At 47.6% G+C, this 15,291-nt stretch overlaps 2 protein-coding genes across 7 annotated transcripts in view; one reads left to right on the top strand and one right to left on the bottom strand.

Annotated features, from left to right (window-relative positions):
• Slc16a6 (solute carrier family 16 member 6) overlaps positions 1-10,032 on the top strand; it is an 18,638-nt gene extending 8,606 nt beyond the window's left edge. For both annotated transcript variants that reach the window (XM_004630176.2, XM_023714140.1), the window contains exons 3-6: positions 1,993-2,136; positions 3,993-4,121; positions 5,946-6,758; positions 7,905-10,032. In XM_004630176.2, the coding sequence (XP_004630233.1) occupies positions 1,993-2,136; positions 3,993-4,121; positions 5,946-6,758; positions 7,905-8,155 (1,337 nt within the window). In that variant the 3' untranslated portion in view covers positions 8,156-10,032. The remainder of the gene's footprint in view (positions 1-1,992; positions 2,137-3,992; positions 4,122-5,945; positions 6,759-7,904) is intronic.
• Positions 1-15,291, bottom strand: part of Arsg (arylsulfatase G) — a 150,671-nt gene that overhangs the window by 127,914 nt on the left and 7,466 nt on the right. The gene's annotated exons all lie outside the window — the stretch shown is intronic.

Genomic DNA, 15,291 nt, shown 5'->3' with positions numbered 1-15,291 from the left:
CTGCACTGCATGTTCCCGGATTTCTTTTTCTTGTCATTGTTCCCTAACAAGTGGAGAGTGTTAGTGTTTGTTGTGGTTGGGTTGGGGTTTTTTTTTTTTTTTTTTTTTTTTTTTTTTTGGTACTGAGGATCTTAGGGGCTAGGGAGATAGCTCAGGGGAAAAGTGCTTGCCTGTACTGGGGATCCAACTCGGGACCTTGCGCTTTCCAGGCAGGCACTTACATGACTGAGCTATGTCACACACACACACACACACACACACACACACACCCTGTCTTATCTTTATAATATACCTAATATAATACATTATATTAGGTATTATGTATGAGTTAATGAAGAGGCTGAAAGTGTATAGCATGTCCTGAGGTTAATACGTAAAAAATGCAAAGCAGGGACCAGAGAATCTGTGGGCTCGGGGGCTGCTAGAAACAGTCCCCTGCGGACACTGGTGAGAACGGCAGTGCAAGATTGCAGGTGCCGTCCCCAGAGACGCGCGTTCCACACACCTAGCTCCCTGAGGTCCTGGACTGGCTGTCTCCGTGCGGTTCTCACAGATCTAAGTGCATAAAATAAATCGGGTTTTAGCATTTTTTTCAATGTATTTAGTATAGGGTCTACCAGGTCTCTCCACACAGATGGAACTCGCGGTGATTATCCTGTTTTCAGCCCCACAAGAGCTGGGATTACAGGCTTGTGCCACTGCTCCCAGTCTCAGTCAAGGTCTCAGCATGCCCCAGGGGCGGGATTGAACCCCACCGCTGCACTCTGCCTAAGCAAGTGCGTTAGTCCACTGAGCTCTCTGGCCTGCCCAATCCCACCCTTTCCACCCTGCTTCTGTCAGGAGCTCAGCTTTCTCTGGCCCACTGGTCTCTGTTTATGCAAGTCAGCCTTAGCTAATGTACAAGCGGAAATCTCATTCGCTGGATTGAAAGGTATCATCGGACAAGGAATATAGAAGCTGAGCAAACTAGGATTCCTCGTCTCCCATCCCTTCATTTAGGTCTGCATAACTGAAACTTTACTGACATCATTTTCAGAAAAGTCAAAGCCAACAGGATTTTACCCCTGTTGGAACTTCAACAAAAGAATCCAGCGCAATAAGTGCAGGAGCAAAAAGATTCAAGCAGCTAGAGAAAAACCAGTTTTTATTACAGAGTCACAGAAATGCACATCTAATTCTACAGCTGCTCATAGCGAGTCAAGATCTGAAAATCTAAAAATATAGGTAAGATAGATAGGCGATTTACACCCTTGTTGATCTGGCTCGCTCCAAGTTTTTGGTGCTGGGGACTAAACCTCTTGCACGTGCTAGGTGACCTCTCTGCCCATAAGCTGTGCTCCTGTTGACTTTTTTTTTGAGACAGTCTCCTCTGCTGTGCAGCTCAGGCTGGCCTTGCGCTCACGGTGTAGCCCAGACAGGTCTCATACTTGCTGTGATCCTCCTGCCTCAGCCTCCCAAGTGCTGGGATTACAGGCATGAGCCACCACACCTGGCTGTCTTTCTCTTTAACAGGACCAAAGAATCTTGTCTAATTTGAAGGAGCACTAAATAATTTCTAGGGCCAGCCTGATAGTTCAGTGGACTAAAGCACCTGCTTAGGCAGAGCGCAGCTCCTGGGGTTCATCCCCTGTGCGTGCCAACCCCACCTGTGGGAGTGCTGGGGGTGTGAGGTGTTGAGGCAGCGATTGAGACTGGACGTGGTGGTGCGTGCCTGTAATCCCAGCACTTGGGAAGCTGAAAACAGGAGAATCACTCCAAGTCCAGTCTACGCAGTGAGACCCTGTAGGCCCTGTAGATCCTGTCCTAAATACATAATAATAATAATAATAATAATAATAATAATAATAATAATTTCTAAACAGACATCAGTAGCCATTGCAGGAAAATGGATTACATACTTGAGACCAGCCTTCCAGGTTCCATAGTACAATGAGGAGCCCTACAAAAGCTAACCCCCACATTAGTCACACTTTATTCCTTTACTCCTTTTAGCTCCGCTCTCCACGGTCCTGAGCAATCGCTTCGGACCCCGCGTGGTGGTGATGGTTGGGGGGCTGCTGGTCAGCACTGGGATGGTGGCGGCCTCCTTCTCGCAGACGGTTTACCACATGTACATCACCATCGGGGTCATCTCAGGTAAGCCGCCCTAGAGGGCTGGAAGGCCAGCAACGGGGAGGCGGGGAATTAGACCCAAGTCATACTATTTATCTTTAAAGTGAATAATGTCTGAGATTAGAGGTCTGAATTGGGCAGTATGAAATCCTCAGGGGAGATGGAGAATATTCTCACATGCCCCAGAGTTCTGTTTTAACAATGGTTGTTACATTACATATTTTTATCGTCAAATGCTCAGATTTACAGATTTAGCTACGTAAGATTGGACAAATCATTGAATATTAATGCTTGCTTTCAACGAACCTTAATTTTTTTCCTTGTCATTTTTACTTGTTTAAAAATTTATTTTAAAGAGAGTATCGTAATAACAATTGAGAAGACATTAGAAACGGTGCACATTTAGAAGACCAAGATGAGAGGTATTCAGTGATAGTTTCTCTATTACACACTGCTGTCCTCGATGTAGTTGTTGAGGTCACAGATGTCAGCATACAGAGTTAGTCAAGGTGAAAATTCTACATATTAATGGCTAGTTTCAAAAAACTGATAGGAATTATTAGTACAATCACCTCAGCCACCCATTGTAGGCAACAATATACTTGTATGTTTCCCCCCTTCCTTTTTTTTTCTTTTCTCCTTTCCCTCATCTTCCATATTTAATGCTTATGTTCTGTTTCTTTCTGTTTTACCATATGTATTATACCTTTGAGGTTTTATTTATTTTTTCAGGCTCTTACACGAAGGAGACATGCCCCAGAGTTTTTGATTTTTTTTTATTTTTTAAAAAGTATTTACCAATAATAAAGATAACTTCTCTGTTGCTCTAGTTTGCAACCAAAAACCACCCCTGTGGCAAAGTAAGCCAGTTGCTTTAGCCAGTATTTATTTCTCAGATAAGGGTCTGGTGAGCCAGGGCTGTAAAGGGCGTGCAGCATCCTGTACTTACTCTTGGGAAGACGAAGAACATGTCCCTCTTCACTTTCCTGCGCTGTTGGCTTTGGCCCCAGGGCCTCGTGCCGTGGGGCAAAGGCTGGCCATTCTGTGCCTTTAAAAAGGGACCATGCGTACATTGCTCACGGAGAACAGATGTGTGTTCACTAGATTTGCACACTGGAGATGAAACCCAGGGCCTTGTGCGTGCAAGGCAAGTGCCCTACCACCGAGATACACACCAACACCGCTCCCCCTCCCCCGCTTTACAATTTTTAGATGGGGTCTCAGTAAGTTGCCCAGGCTGCCTTCAAATTTACAAATTCTATCAGCCTTCTGCATGTCTGGGATTATAGGTGTGTACCACCACACTTGGTAAATGCATGGCTTATATAAAAACTATACTCGGAGTAGGGCATGGTGGTGCATGCTTGTAATCCCAGCACCTGGGAGGCTAAGGCAGGAAGATCGCCGGGAGCTCAAGGCCAGCCTGAACTACATGACAAGACCTTGTCTCAAAAAGAACTATATTCAGTAATATTTGTCCATTGTGAATTCTATAAACTTGAAAAAGCGCAGAGAAGGGGAAAACAGCTTTTACGATCCTAGCGCTCGGGCCAGGGAGATAGTTCAGTGGTATAAGAGCCTGCCCTGCAAGTACAAGGTCCTGAGTTTGATCCCCTGTACCACAAAAAGAAAGAAAGAAAGAAAGAAAGAAAGAAAGAAAGAAAGAAAGAAAGAAAGAAAGAAAGAAAGAAAGATCCTAGTGCCTTCCAACAGCTGCCGCGCCTCATCTAGACCTTTAACAAAACCATTTTCCTTGCTGCTTGGCCCTTCACCACAGTGCATACTTGGCCCCTCAGAACAGAAGCCCCCTTCCCGGAGCGCGCCCTGCCAGTACCTGTCAGGGTACGTGTCTCAGTCTTTTCCTTGTCACCTGCCCACAGGTCTGGGATACTGCTTTAGCTTTCTCCCCACCGTCACCATCCTGTCACAGTACTTTGACAAAAGACGCTCAGTGGTCACCGCAGTCGCTTCCACAGGAGAATGTTTCGCTGTGTTTGCCTTCGCACCAGGTAGGTGGATGGCCGCTGCCCACGGATCGGTGTGGCTTGGTGGGGGAGCCGCTCCGGCTTCGTGCTTTCCAACAATGCAGACGCCTTTCCCTGCGTGTGTCATGAGAGCTTCTTTGCCCACTCTTCCTCGGCACATTTTCACGGTCTCTCCTTCCTCCTACCCCTATTTTAGGAATTCAAACTGATGTTTCAGTCTAGTCCAAGTTTACATAGAAGGAAGACACATGAGGCCTCCTCAGTGCTAAGACTTTCTTAGATTTAGATTTTTTATTTTTATTTTTATTTTTTTAAATGTATTTGGTACAGGGCCTCCCTATGTAGCTTGGACTCGTAGTGATCCTCCTATCTTCAGCCTCCCCAGTGCTGAAATTATAGGCATGTCACCATGCCCAGTCTCAGTGGCAGGCTCAGAATGCCCGCGGGCAGGGCCGGTGCAGCATGTGGTGCTGGGGATCAAACCCTGGTCCCTGTGCTTGACTTAGCAGGTGCTTAGTCCACTGAGCTATCTTGCTGGCCCTCTTTCTTGGATTTAAATTTTGATAATAAGGTCCGTTTTATTACGTTTATCTGGGTATTCGCACAGTAAAGTTGTTAGTCCTGGTTTAGTTCCTTAACTAATGTTAATAGATGAATGACGAGAAAACTGGAGTCGTCCCCAGGTAACCTTGGAGACGAGACCGTATTCTTTTGTTCTGTGCCATTTCTTGGTCAGTGTGTCAGTGGACAGTCTTTTGTTCGTAGGGGAAACACCGGGGTAGGGATTTAGCAGTGGTGCAGTGATGCCGGGAGGATTTCAGAAGGTCTGGAAAATCGAATATGTGCATGTGAGCATACAGAGAAGCAGACAGGCAGGGGCACTCGCTTTGGGGCTTTGCAGTCCTGGGAACTGAGCCCCAACCCTTTAGGAGACAGAATCTCACTGAGCCATGACATTGTACACTGGCCTCTTGCACTACTCCTCTTTCAGCTCCCAGGGTGCTGGGGTAAATACGCGGCCAGCACGGCCAGCTGGAGAAGGTTCTTAGGATCTGCAGGGCTTGCACTGTTCCCCACAGTGAGTGGGGTGCACGGCACCTTTGGCCACACGCTGTGTGCAGCCTCTCCCCCAGCCCCTCTGGTCAGCAGCCTGCACCCCGCTTTAATAGTAAGCAGAGGGGGGTTGGTCAGTCCGTCCTCAGGGAGAAACTGGAGAGAACTATATCGTTTAATTCCAGGATACTCCTAGGAGCTTTTAGAATCTTAGTTCATTTTTTATTTAATTCATTACTCCTCGGGACTGAATGAGTGGCTGCAGAAAGGGGCAGCTCAGAGGTTGGCAAACCAGTTTTGTAAAAAGGCAGAGAGCGAATAATTTGGGCTTCGTAGATTGCATGGTCTGTGTCTCAGCTCCTCGGTTCTGCTGTTGTGACACAAAAGCATTTGCAGACCATGTAATGAGTGCGCATGGCTGGGTTCCTATTCAACTTTATTAACAAAACCAGGCAACAGATCAGCTTTGGTTTGCGAGCCGCTGCTCACAAAACCTCGGCATAGGTCACAAACTTCACGCCTGACGCTTCTCTCTGAGAAAAACACCTCCCCCAAGAGTATGACAACTGCTTGTTTTTAGATAAAATAATTATGCTGTACATTTTTCTCCTTATTGATAAAAGGCACTGAACTCTAAAATACAGGATAGTCTGGAATGGCAGCATTTACACTGTTGAGTAAATTTTTACAAAAGCTGTTGCTAAGTCTGCGTGCAGATGCTTTCAGGATATTGACTCCTGGGTCTCGGGTTCAAAACTGACCTCCAGTTTCTTTCTGTCCTCCTTCCTACTCAAGTCGTCACAGCTCTCAAGGAGCAGATCGGCTGGAGGTACAGCCTGCTCTTCGTGGGGCTGCTGCAGCTCAACATTATCGTCTGTGGGGCTCTGCTGAGACCAATCATTATCAGAGCCCCAGAGTCACCGAGAACAGTCACCCACGAGAACCGCAAAGAAGTGCAATATATGCTTGAGAACGAGAAAACGCGAACCTCGCTGGACTCCATTGACTCAGGAGTAGAGCTAACTACCTCACCGAAAAATGTGCCTAGCCACGCTGCCGCGGAGCTGGAGCCCAGGGCTGACCAGCAGGTCCTGGGGAAGACTGGCTCTGTGCACAGCGAGAAGAAAGTCCCGCTGTTAGACTTCTCCATTCTGAGAGAGAAGAGTTTCATCTGTTACGCACTGTTTGGCCTCTTTGCCACGTTGGGATTCTTTGCACCCTCCTTGTACATCATTCCTTTGGGCATCAGCCTCGGCATTGACCCTGATCGCGCTGCTTTTTTATTATCCACGATGGCGATTGCTGAAGTCTTCGGAAGAATTGGAGCCGGCTTCCTCCTCAACCGAGAGCCCATTCGTAAGATCTACATTGAGCTCATCTGCGTCATCTTACTGACTGTGTCGCTGTTTGCCTTTACTTTTGCCACTGAATTCTGGGGTCTCATGTCATGCAGCATATTTTTTGGGGTTATGATTGGAACAATAGGGGGGAGCCACATTCCCCTGCTGGCGGAGGATGACGTGGTGGGAATTGAGAAGATGCCCTCGGCAGCTGGTGTCTACGTGTTCATTCAGAGCATCGCGGGGCTGGCGGGACCACCCCTGGCAGGTAATTCAAACTCACAGCACACCGGCGCGGTCTGCACCCCTAGTATCCTGTTTGAGTCTAATTTCAAAACCTAAGTCTGCTTTTACACTGCCGTAGGGTTTTAGGGCTGCTAAGGATTAGAGGCCCAGTCCTCTTTGATTTAAATATGAGGAAACAGGGGCAGAAGAATTGAAGCCAAAACAGCCATGGTGTACTGAGTGACTAAGCCAGGATTCGAACCTGTGTCACCAGGTTCGAGTTGCCTCAGACTTTTTTTTCTTTTTTGGCAGAGTCCTCTCACTTTGTAGTTTAGCTGGCCCTGTACTTGGAGCTTGAAGCGAGCCTCTTGCCTCAGGCTCCCAAGTGCTGGGATTCCAGGCGGGTGCCATCATACCTGGCTCCCAGGCCCTTTCTGTCATCTTCCTTATCCATCCCTAGAGAGGAAACCCATATCTGATCTTCATAACCAATCTGACTTTGGGAAAAACGGAACTAAGGGACTTCTGTAGGTCGTTTTCCTTTCTTAGGAAAGGTGTTTGGGAAGTGAGCCCAACAGCATTCTGCAGATACTTACTGGATTAGGACAGAACACTTCTTTGTTAGAATAGAAATACCTGAAATGAACACAAGCAAAATCACATAGCTTCTTCCATTACTTAAAAACATTACCGTTTAAGCTGGGTGCAGGGGCCACACCAGTCTCCCCAGCTACTTGGGAGGCTGAGGCATAAGGATCCCAAGTCTAGGCGACTCAGTGAGGCCCCGTCTTAAAATAAAATTTTAAGAGAAGCTGGAAATATAGTCAGTGGTAGAGTGCTTGGCTAGCATGTGGGAAGCCCTGGATTCAGGCCCTAATACCCCACCAAAAAATAGAGTATTATCTTTTCCAAAAAATACGCATCCAACCATCCCCTATTATGGGTTCTTTACTAGGGCAGATCGTGAAGAACAGCAGGCAGCTTGGTTCTCTCTAGCGCTTACTTCACGGGGCTGTGTGTTTACTTCTCTCTCCAGCCTAAGCTGAAATCTGGGCCTTCAGTGTTGTTCTTTTCTTGAAAAGTAAAAAAGGTAGAGAAATGGAGCAGCAGGTTCTACACCGGGCGGTGAGCCGGGTGAGAGGCTTCATGTGGCAGTGATGTTGCTAATGTCGCCAACACTTTCCCCCAGGTCTGCTCGTGGACCAAAGCAAGGTGTACAGCCGAGCCTTCTACTCGTGTGCGACCGGCATGGCTATGGCCGCCGCATGCCTCGCCTTGGTGAGGCCGTGCAAGCAGGGCCTGTGCCGGCATCCCCAGTCGGGGCCCACACAGCGAGAGAGCCCCCGTGGGAAGGCGCTGCAGGACATCCCCGAGGACTTTCTGGAGATGGACCTCGGGAAGATGGAGCCCAGAGTTCATGCGACAGCGGAGCCAGTGTGATGCATTTTCATGTAACAGCGGCTGCTGCGCTGGTTGGAAAGGGGGGCCCCGGGAGGCGGGGGGCAGAGGAGCTAAGCACTGAGCTCCACCTTCAAAGGGAATGTACGTGTGAACAGCACCACCACCATGTCTTTCCTTTCCGCTGTTTTCCTTTTCTGTTTTTGAAGCCAAAATGAAAACCACCATCTGTGTATGTCTGCCTCTATTCAGTAGCAATACAAAGATATAGAGAAGGACTCTGGTTCACATTCCATGATCAAAATAGTGACATGAATTTGCAAAGTGGTTCTAAGTGCACACTCACATGTAAGAAATTCCTACTTGAGAACAGAAAATGACATCTACCCAGGTCCCTGAAATGGAATTGGCCATGCCCAAACCAGAATACCTTCAATCACTGAAAAATACTGTTTTCAGAAATACGAGTAAAGTTTTTTTAATTAAAAAAAATGCTGAGTTTCCTTTAATAAGTTACAGCCTCTGAGTTTTCTAAATATTGCATGAGAATGAAGGATCCCGTAGTTTAAGAGCAAACATTTGAGTAATAAGCAAACAACTTGACAGTCTATGTAACTTGGACTTCATAAATGTGAAGATTACCACTTCTTTTTACGGCCAGTCATCACAGAAGTATTTCAATACAGAATACACTAAATTACATTTAAAAATGTGTTTCCTGTCGCTTTTAGTTATTCAGAAATATGTGATTGTAATGTCCTTAATTTAAAGCACTATTTATTATTAAGTTATTCTAGGGTAACCGAAGTAATCAAAAGAAATGAAAAGGATTCTGAGACACATACGGCATTTTTACCTCCTTCTTGCAATCCTCTACACGTCCCACAGGACAGTTTTTATCCTGTACACGGCCCATTCGTGATGGCCCCAGTTTGATTAACGGCAATGTGTGCTACTTATCAGGCAAGAAAATAATGGATAGCAATCGCCTTAGCTCTGAAAATCATGTGTTGATTATTAGCTAAGTATACTTGAGGATCTTATCTGATCAAAATTACATCTTGCTTATTTGGTTACAGCATTTCTGATTTTGAAAATGATCATCACTGTTGAAGTCTTTCTGTATTTGATTTGGGGGTAGCAACATCGTATCACCGTCACGGGTTACCAGTTGCAATTTACATCTGCCGTAGAACCTGACTTGACCTACGCTGCCATACGTGTCAGGTCAATGTTCTGGAGTCATGTTCTATGTTTAGTATTTCTCATGTTAGCAGTTTTCTGTAAAGAGGATAACAGGTGAGCCATGTCCTCACCTGTTTTACTGAATCTCACCTTACGGGTGACGGTCAGTGCATGCTGCTCCACCCTTACTCATCTTTACTGTTAATTTAAGACAACTCAGGGGGAAAACATAACAAGCCTAGTTTGGTTCCAGGTAAACACAAGCTTGAATCTTTCTCTGCACTGAAAGGAGAGTGGCATAGTTCATCACTACCGGCTACGTTTTTGTATAGCATTTTATCAGCCATAGAAATAGGACAATCTGTAACCTCCGGGGAAGGTGCAGGAGGAAATGACAAAGTGTCTAACACAGACACACCTGAAACAAGGTAGGCCCGCAAGTGTCTGTCGCCGCTTGGAGAAAGCCTCCAGCCGCGGGAGCTTTGCACACTTTCACCACTTCAGCACTTTATGGGATATTTTGTACTATGAATGTTCAATGCAACTTAGTATTTATAACTGATTTCTGAGAGATCCGCTCTATGTCCATTCTGTTAACTGCATGAGAAAAAAAAATGTATGCCAATTTCAGTATGTCGATAATCAACTTTAAATGTTTGGAAGAAAATAAAAAATGAGATTGCTGATTTCTTCTGTATTAGTGACATTCTGGTACTTCTAGATTTGCAATAAATTTATGGCTTTTTCTATAAAGAGACTCAGTTTTCTCTCTGCTAAGCTTTATTCCTTATAGCATTCAATGCTGTTGTCCAGTAGAGCTATAAAAACTGCAATAAATTCATTTTACGTAAATGCTTTTTAAGATTGTTCTGCAAAACCTGTTTAGCTCTATGCCAGACGTACAATTTCTCAAGTCATCTACTGAACTTGTCATTGAAAACAGAACAATACAGCACTCAGTGCTTCCGTCTCGCTCTCGCTCACCGAGACATAACACCTGCGCCCTCGGCGTGCAGGAGGAAAGCTCTGGCTTGCCCGAGGTTCCAGAGGCTTTGGCACACCGTTGCTGGCCCAAGGCAGTGTGACAGTGGTGCAAGGGCCTGGCAAAGAAACCCTCTTCACCTGGTGGCAGCCAGGAAGCCACAGAAAAAGGGAGGCGCCGCTGCCACCACCGAGGGAGATGAGCCCTGCAGGGCCTCCGAGCAGACCCTGCCTCACAGCAGGCCAGCTGCCCTGCCCCATCAGCCGCCTTCCAAAAGCCCCACCTCAGAGCGCAGAGGTAGCCACCAGGACATCAACCTTAACTCCTTCCTGCAAATGCCTGAAAGCACCTAAGAAAATAATTAGATAACTTAAGGGAAGTATTCAATGATAGATAACAGGAGAGGGAGAGAAAAATTCAACAGTGGGACCCTTCCATCACTATCTCCACTAGCAGGCCCCTTGACCAGCCGCCTTACTCCCCTCCTCTGATGAGAACCCCTCAGCACAATTGCACGGAAGCCTTGCAGGTCACCCCGCCCCGTGCCCCCACATTAATAGCACTCCTGTCCCTACAGCCTCTGACACGTGATTTATAGATGACAGCTGAACCAACACGGACACAAAAGGGCAGGCTGTGCCATAGTGAGTGGGTCTAGAGTAACACAGGCAAGTCCACTGCCACCAGGGACATCTCCACAGAAGGCGGAACTTGGCGCTCTCACGCCAGCCCTCACCGCAGCCAAGGACAAAATCACACACATTGAGTGGATGAAGGATATCCATTCCCAGGCTGCCATCTGGCAAGAAAGGTCTACTCAGCACCCAAGGAAGTCCTCTCACCAGCGCACCCTTGTCCTCAAGCTTCTGGAAGCAGCGCGACCTAAGCAGGGAGTGGTCATTCACGGTAGAGGCCACCAGCCCCCACCCGGCCCTTATGTCTCAGGGCAACACCTTCGCCAACACACAGGCCGAGTTGGCTGAACAACAGCCCTCCCCTTCCCATTCTCTTCCCCTTGTCCCCAACACCCTTCCCTCACCTCAGTACTCACCTAAACAATGCCAATGACTCCACAAAACCAAACTACAGCCAAAACATGCAGGGATGCATCGTCCATGGATCAAAGCGTCTCCTCTCAGTTCAACAGGCTTAAATACCATCATCGATCTACACAGTTGCTTTCATGCGGTATCCAAGCTTTATATAAACTCCAGTCACTACCCAACCCTCCCTAAAAACCATTATTCACCAAGTCCCCCAAGGGTGTCACCTCTGCCAAAACCTCTACTCAGGGACACTTACCTCCCGCTTCTTTCCCAACCCACCAATTTCATGGACACACTCCAGGCAAAGATGGGCAGATTGATTTTACACACATGCCTCCTCGTCTCTTCTTACCTTTGTATGCACTTCTTGGAATGAATAGAGGCCTTTCCCACCATGCAAGAGACTTTGGATGTAGTTAGCAAAACTCTTATGGAAGAGATAAATAACCACACACACCCCCATTTGGCCTACCCCGATCCACCCAATCAGACAGCAGACCAGCTTTTATTTCTCAGATTACCCAGCAGGTATCCTCAGAGCAAACATCCCTTGGCACCTAGACATACCATCCCACCCACAGTCTTCAGGGAAAGGAGAAAAGGCAAATGCTCTTCTAAAAACACACCTCATAAAACCTACTCTAGAACTATACTTACCCTGGCCTCAGCTCCTTCATCCCTAACTTGACTTGGGGCCCTTCCCAGAGCACCCACTTTTCCAAGTGCCTTAGGCATGGCAGACCATTCCTGCTTCACAACTTTTCCACCTTTGTTCTTGCCCTGCCATCACCAGGGAATGGGGCCTCGAGACGCCTATTAACTCTTGGAGGTTCTTCTTCCTCCCCGCCACAGAATGGCAGCTGATTTTACATTCAAACTCCTCCAATGCAAACAACTTGATTCCCGAGTGATAGGCTCCGCCCACATTGCAAAAAAAAAAAAAAAAAATGATCCTCGTCCTCTTCTTTTCCTTTCCTGCTCATTTCTACTGCTGAAGCTGCTGCTTCCCAACCTAAAGGTTTACGAACACTTTTGCCTTGATGACCCTTCATACCGGAAAAATTGTAGCACCCTCAAGCATGTGTATGAAGAGATAAAAGACGCCCACTGTCCCCTCAAGCCCCTGGATTCTACCTTTGCCCTGTCTGTGGGGAGAGATGTGATGACAATTTGAACTTCTATTGTGCCCTGTGAGGATACGAAACTATCAGGTCTCCACGACAGCATCCACTGGACTGGTAACAATCCACACACCTCCCTCAGGATGGGACACCACCCATGCCTCTCATTCTGTAACTGTAGTGTTTGGCAGGTCAATAGCACCATCAAAAACCCTCACCATGATGTCTGGGATACGGAAGCCATTTCTATAGGCCCAACAGACCAGACCTTCCTGGGTTCTTTCTTAAACTAGTCTGCCTTTCTATTTTTTTTTTTTAATTTTTTTTTTTTGAGACAGGGTCTGACTATACAGTTCCAGCCGGCCTTGTGCTCACATTTGTAGCCCCCAGACTGGTCTCAAACTCACAGAGATCCTCTTGGCTCAACCTCCTGAGTACTGGGATTATAGGCATGTGCCACCACGCCTGGCTCTGGGACCGCATGGTGGGTGTGACCACATCCGGGACCAAGACCGAAGGGCATGTGGGGCTGGGGATCAAACTTGGGTCCCTGTGCTTGCCAGGTAGGTACTTACACCACCGAGCTATCCCTTGGGTCCCTATGCCTCATTTTAACACCCAACACTTCTCAACTCGCCATACTGTCCACCATTTCCCAATCCTTCAAACCTCTCCTCGGACTACACTACAACCCCTATACATTCCATTGTAAGAAACAATGGACTTGGCCCCTACACATTGTAATACATTCCAACTCATGCAGAAGCCTTTGCTGTAGGCTCTGCCAATTTTTCTGACTGCTGGTTCTACTTGTCTTTCCATTAAGAACTGTACATGGCCTACCCCATGCTGTCAATACTTCTTCTCTCCTGACCCATTCTAAGGGGAAAAGTGTTGGACCCTTCCGCCTGGCATCTCAGTACAAGTGGCCTAAAAATCTCTCTTGCATCCGGCACCCTGACCCTTCCCGATCTTCCTCCCCTAAAGTGGGAGATCTAAACTTCTGCACACGTTTCCTCCTGGGTCCCGACACCTCAAACCTCCTCTCCCCTCCCCATGGACTATTTTCCGCCTGTGGCCAGGGAACTTTTACCTGCCTCCTGCCCACCTGGCAAGGCCCCTGTGCTCTGACCATGGCGGCCCCACATGTCTCCCTGGCCACCAGGGGCCAAGTGCATCTTTTCTTGCCTACAAAACTTGTCTCAACATCGGTCTCACAAGGCGGCCTATGTGTTTCCAGTCCTGGTGGGTTTGTGTCTCTTTTCAGAAGTTATTGCTGGCTTGGGCGCAGAGGAACTGGCCCAGCCCACCACCTCTGCTCTGGGCTTTCTGCCAATCGCTCTGCGTCTATTTACAAGGTTACAGCAGCCATCACTTTCTCCAAACCCAAACCAACTCACGGACAGCGGTAGTCCCTCAAAACCATGGAGCTCCTGATGTCCCCACAGCAGCAAAAGGGGGACCTGCCTCACGCCCAGGAACAATGCTGCTACTCTGGTAACTAGTCAGGCATCATCCTGCAGAAAGCACACGAACTGCATGACCTTGACACCAAGGCTCTTCCTTCTTGGTCCTCCTCCTGGTGGCCCGATCCTGGCTCCTGGACATCTGTCTGCCTCCCTCTCTTGGCTCCGCTAATCATGATAACAGTCCTACTACTCACAGCACCTCTTCTTCTTAATCTTTTTCAAGATTTCTCCAATGCAGAATGCGAGCTTTCACCACCAATGAGTTTCTCATCCTGGCGGAGACCCCTGGCACCGGCTTCCACAGGAGCTGACTCCTCGTCCCCACAACCACCCCACCTCTGTCACCTGAAAGTAGCTGCAGAGAGTGGTCGCCCCTTTAACAACAAAAAGGCGGGAATGATGGGTCTGTGCCCAGGTAGCGATCCTCCCGGTCATCACGTGCACTGATCCCAGAACAAACCAGGAATTCTCCACCTCCTTTCCTCAAGTTAACCATGAATTTCTTTTGATTTTCGGGGCGCCAACCCTCCCCCAATCAGCGCCTGTTAGGACGCAGCACCGCCCACGTAAGCTCCGCCCCTAGCCCAATCTGATAAAAGCTCCAACCTCTGTCTCCACCCCAGGGTCTCCAGCTTCTCCCCGGCAGCCCTCCTGCACCCAGTAGTAAAGGATTTCTTTTTTCAACCTTTTTAAAAAGATTTATAGGGCCGGGGAGATGGCTCAGTGGAATAAGTGCTTCCCTGGCAAGCACAAGGTCCTGAGTTTGATCCCGGTTCTGAAAAAAAAAAAAAAAAAAAAATGTATTTATTTGGTACAAGGTCTTGCTACTCAGCGCAGACTCATAGTGATCCTCCTGTCTCAGCCTCCCCAGTGCTAGGATTGCAGGCGTGCGCAACCACACCCTGTTTCCATGTCTGGCACTGCATGCGGTACCAGAGATCGAACCCAGGTCCTTGCGCCTGCCAAGCAGGCACTTAGACCGCCAAGCCATCTCCCTGCCCAGGATTTATTTACTTTCACCCACTTATTTCGTGCCAGAGGGGCACAGAGCCACATAATCATGGACTAAAATCAAGAACCAAAATAATCTCTCCACGTCTTAAATGGCTTATCTCAGGGATTTTGTCACCAAGAGGGAAAGTTAACTAACACAATTATGTAAATTCAGTTATCGGATAGTCCCACGAATTTTCATAACCTCTAAGTAAACAGCACAGACTCCAGGCCAGGCCACTCCAGGCCAGATTGGCAAACTTTTTCTATAAAGGTCCAAAGAATAAACATTAAAGGCTTTACAGGGCATTGAGGTCTCCATGGAAACCATTCATCTCTACTGTTACAGGTGAAAGGCAGCCATAGAAAACATGCACATGAG

This window comes from Octodon degus, unplaced genomic scaffold (genome assembly GCF_000260255.1).
Source record: "Octodon degus isolate 3935 unplaced genomic scaffold, OctDeg1.0 scaffold00033, whole genome shotgun sequence".
Taxonomy (NCBI): Eukaryota; Metazoa; Chordata; class Mammalia; order Rodentia; family Octodontidae; genus Octodon; species Octodon degus.
This window is presented reverse-complemented; position numbering and strand designations above follow the sequence as displayed.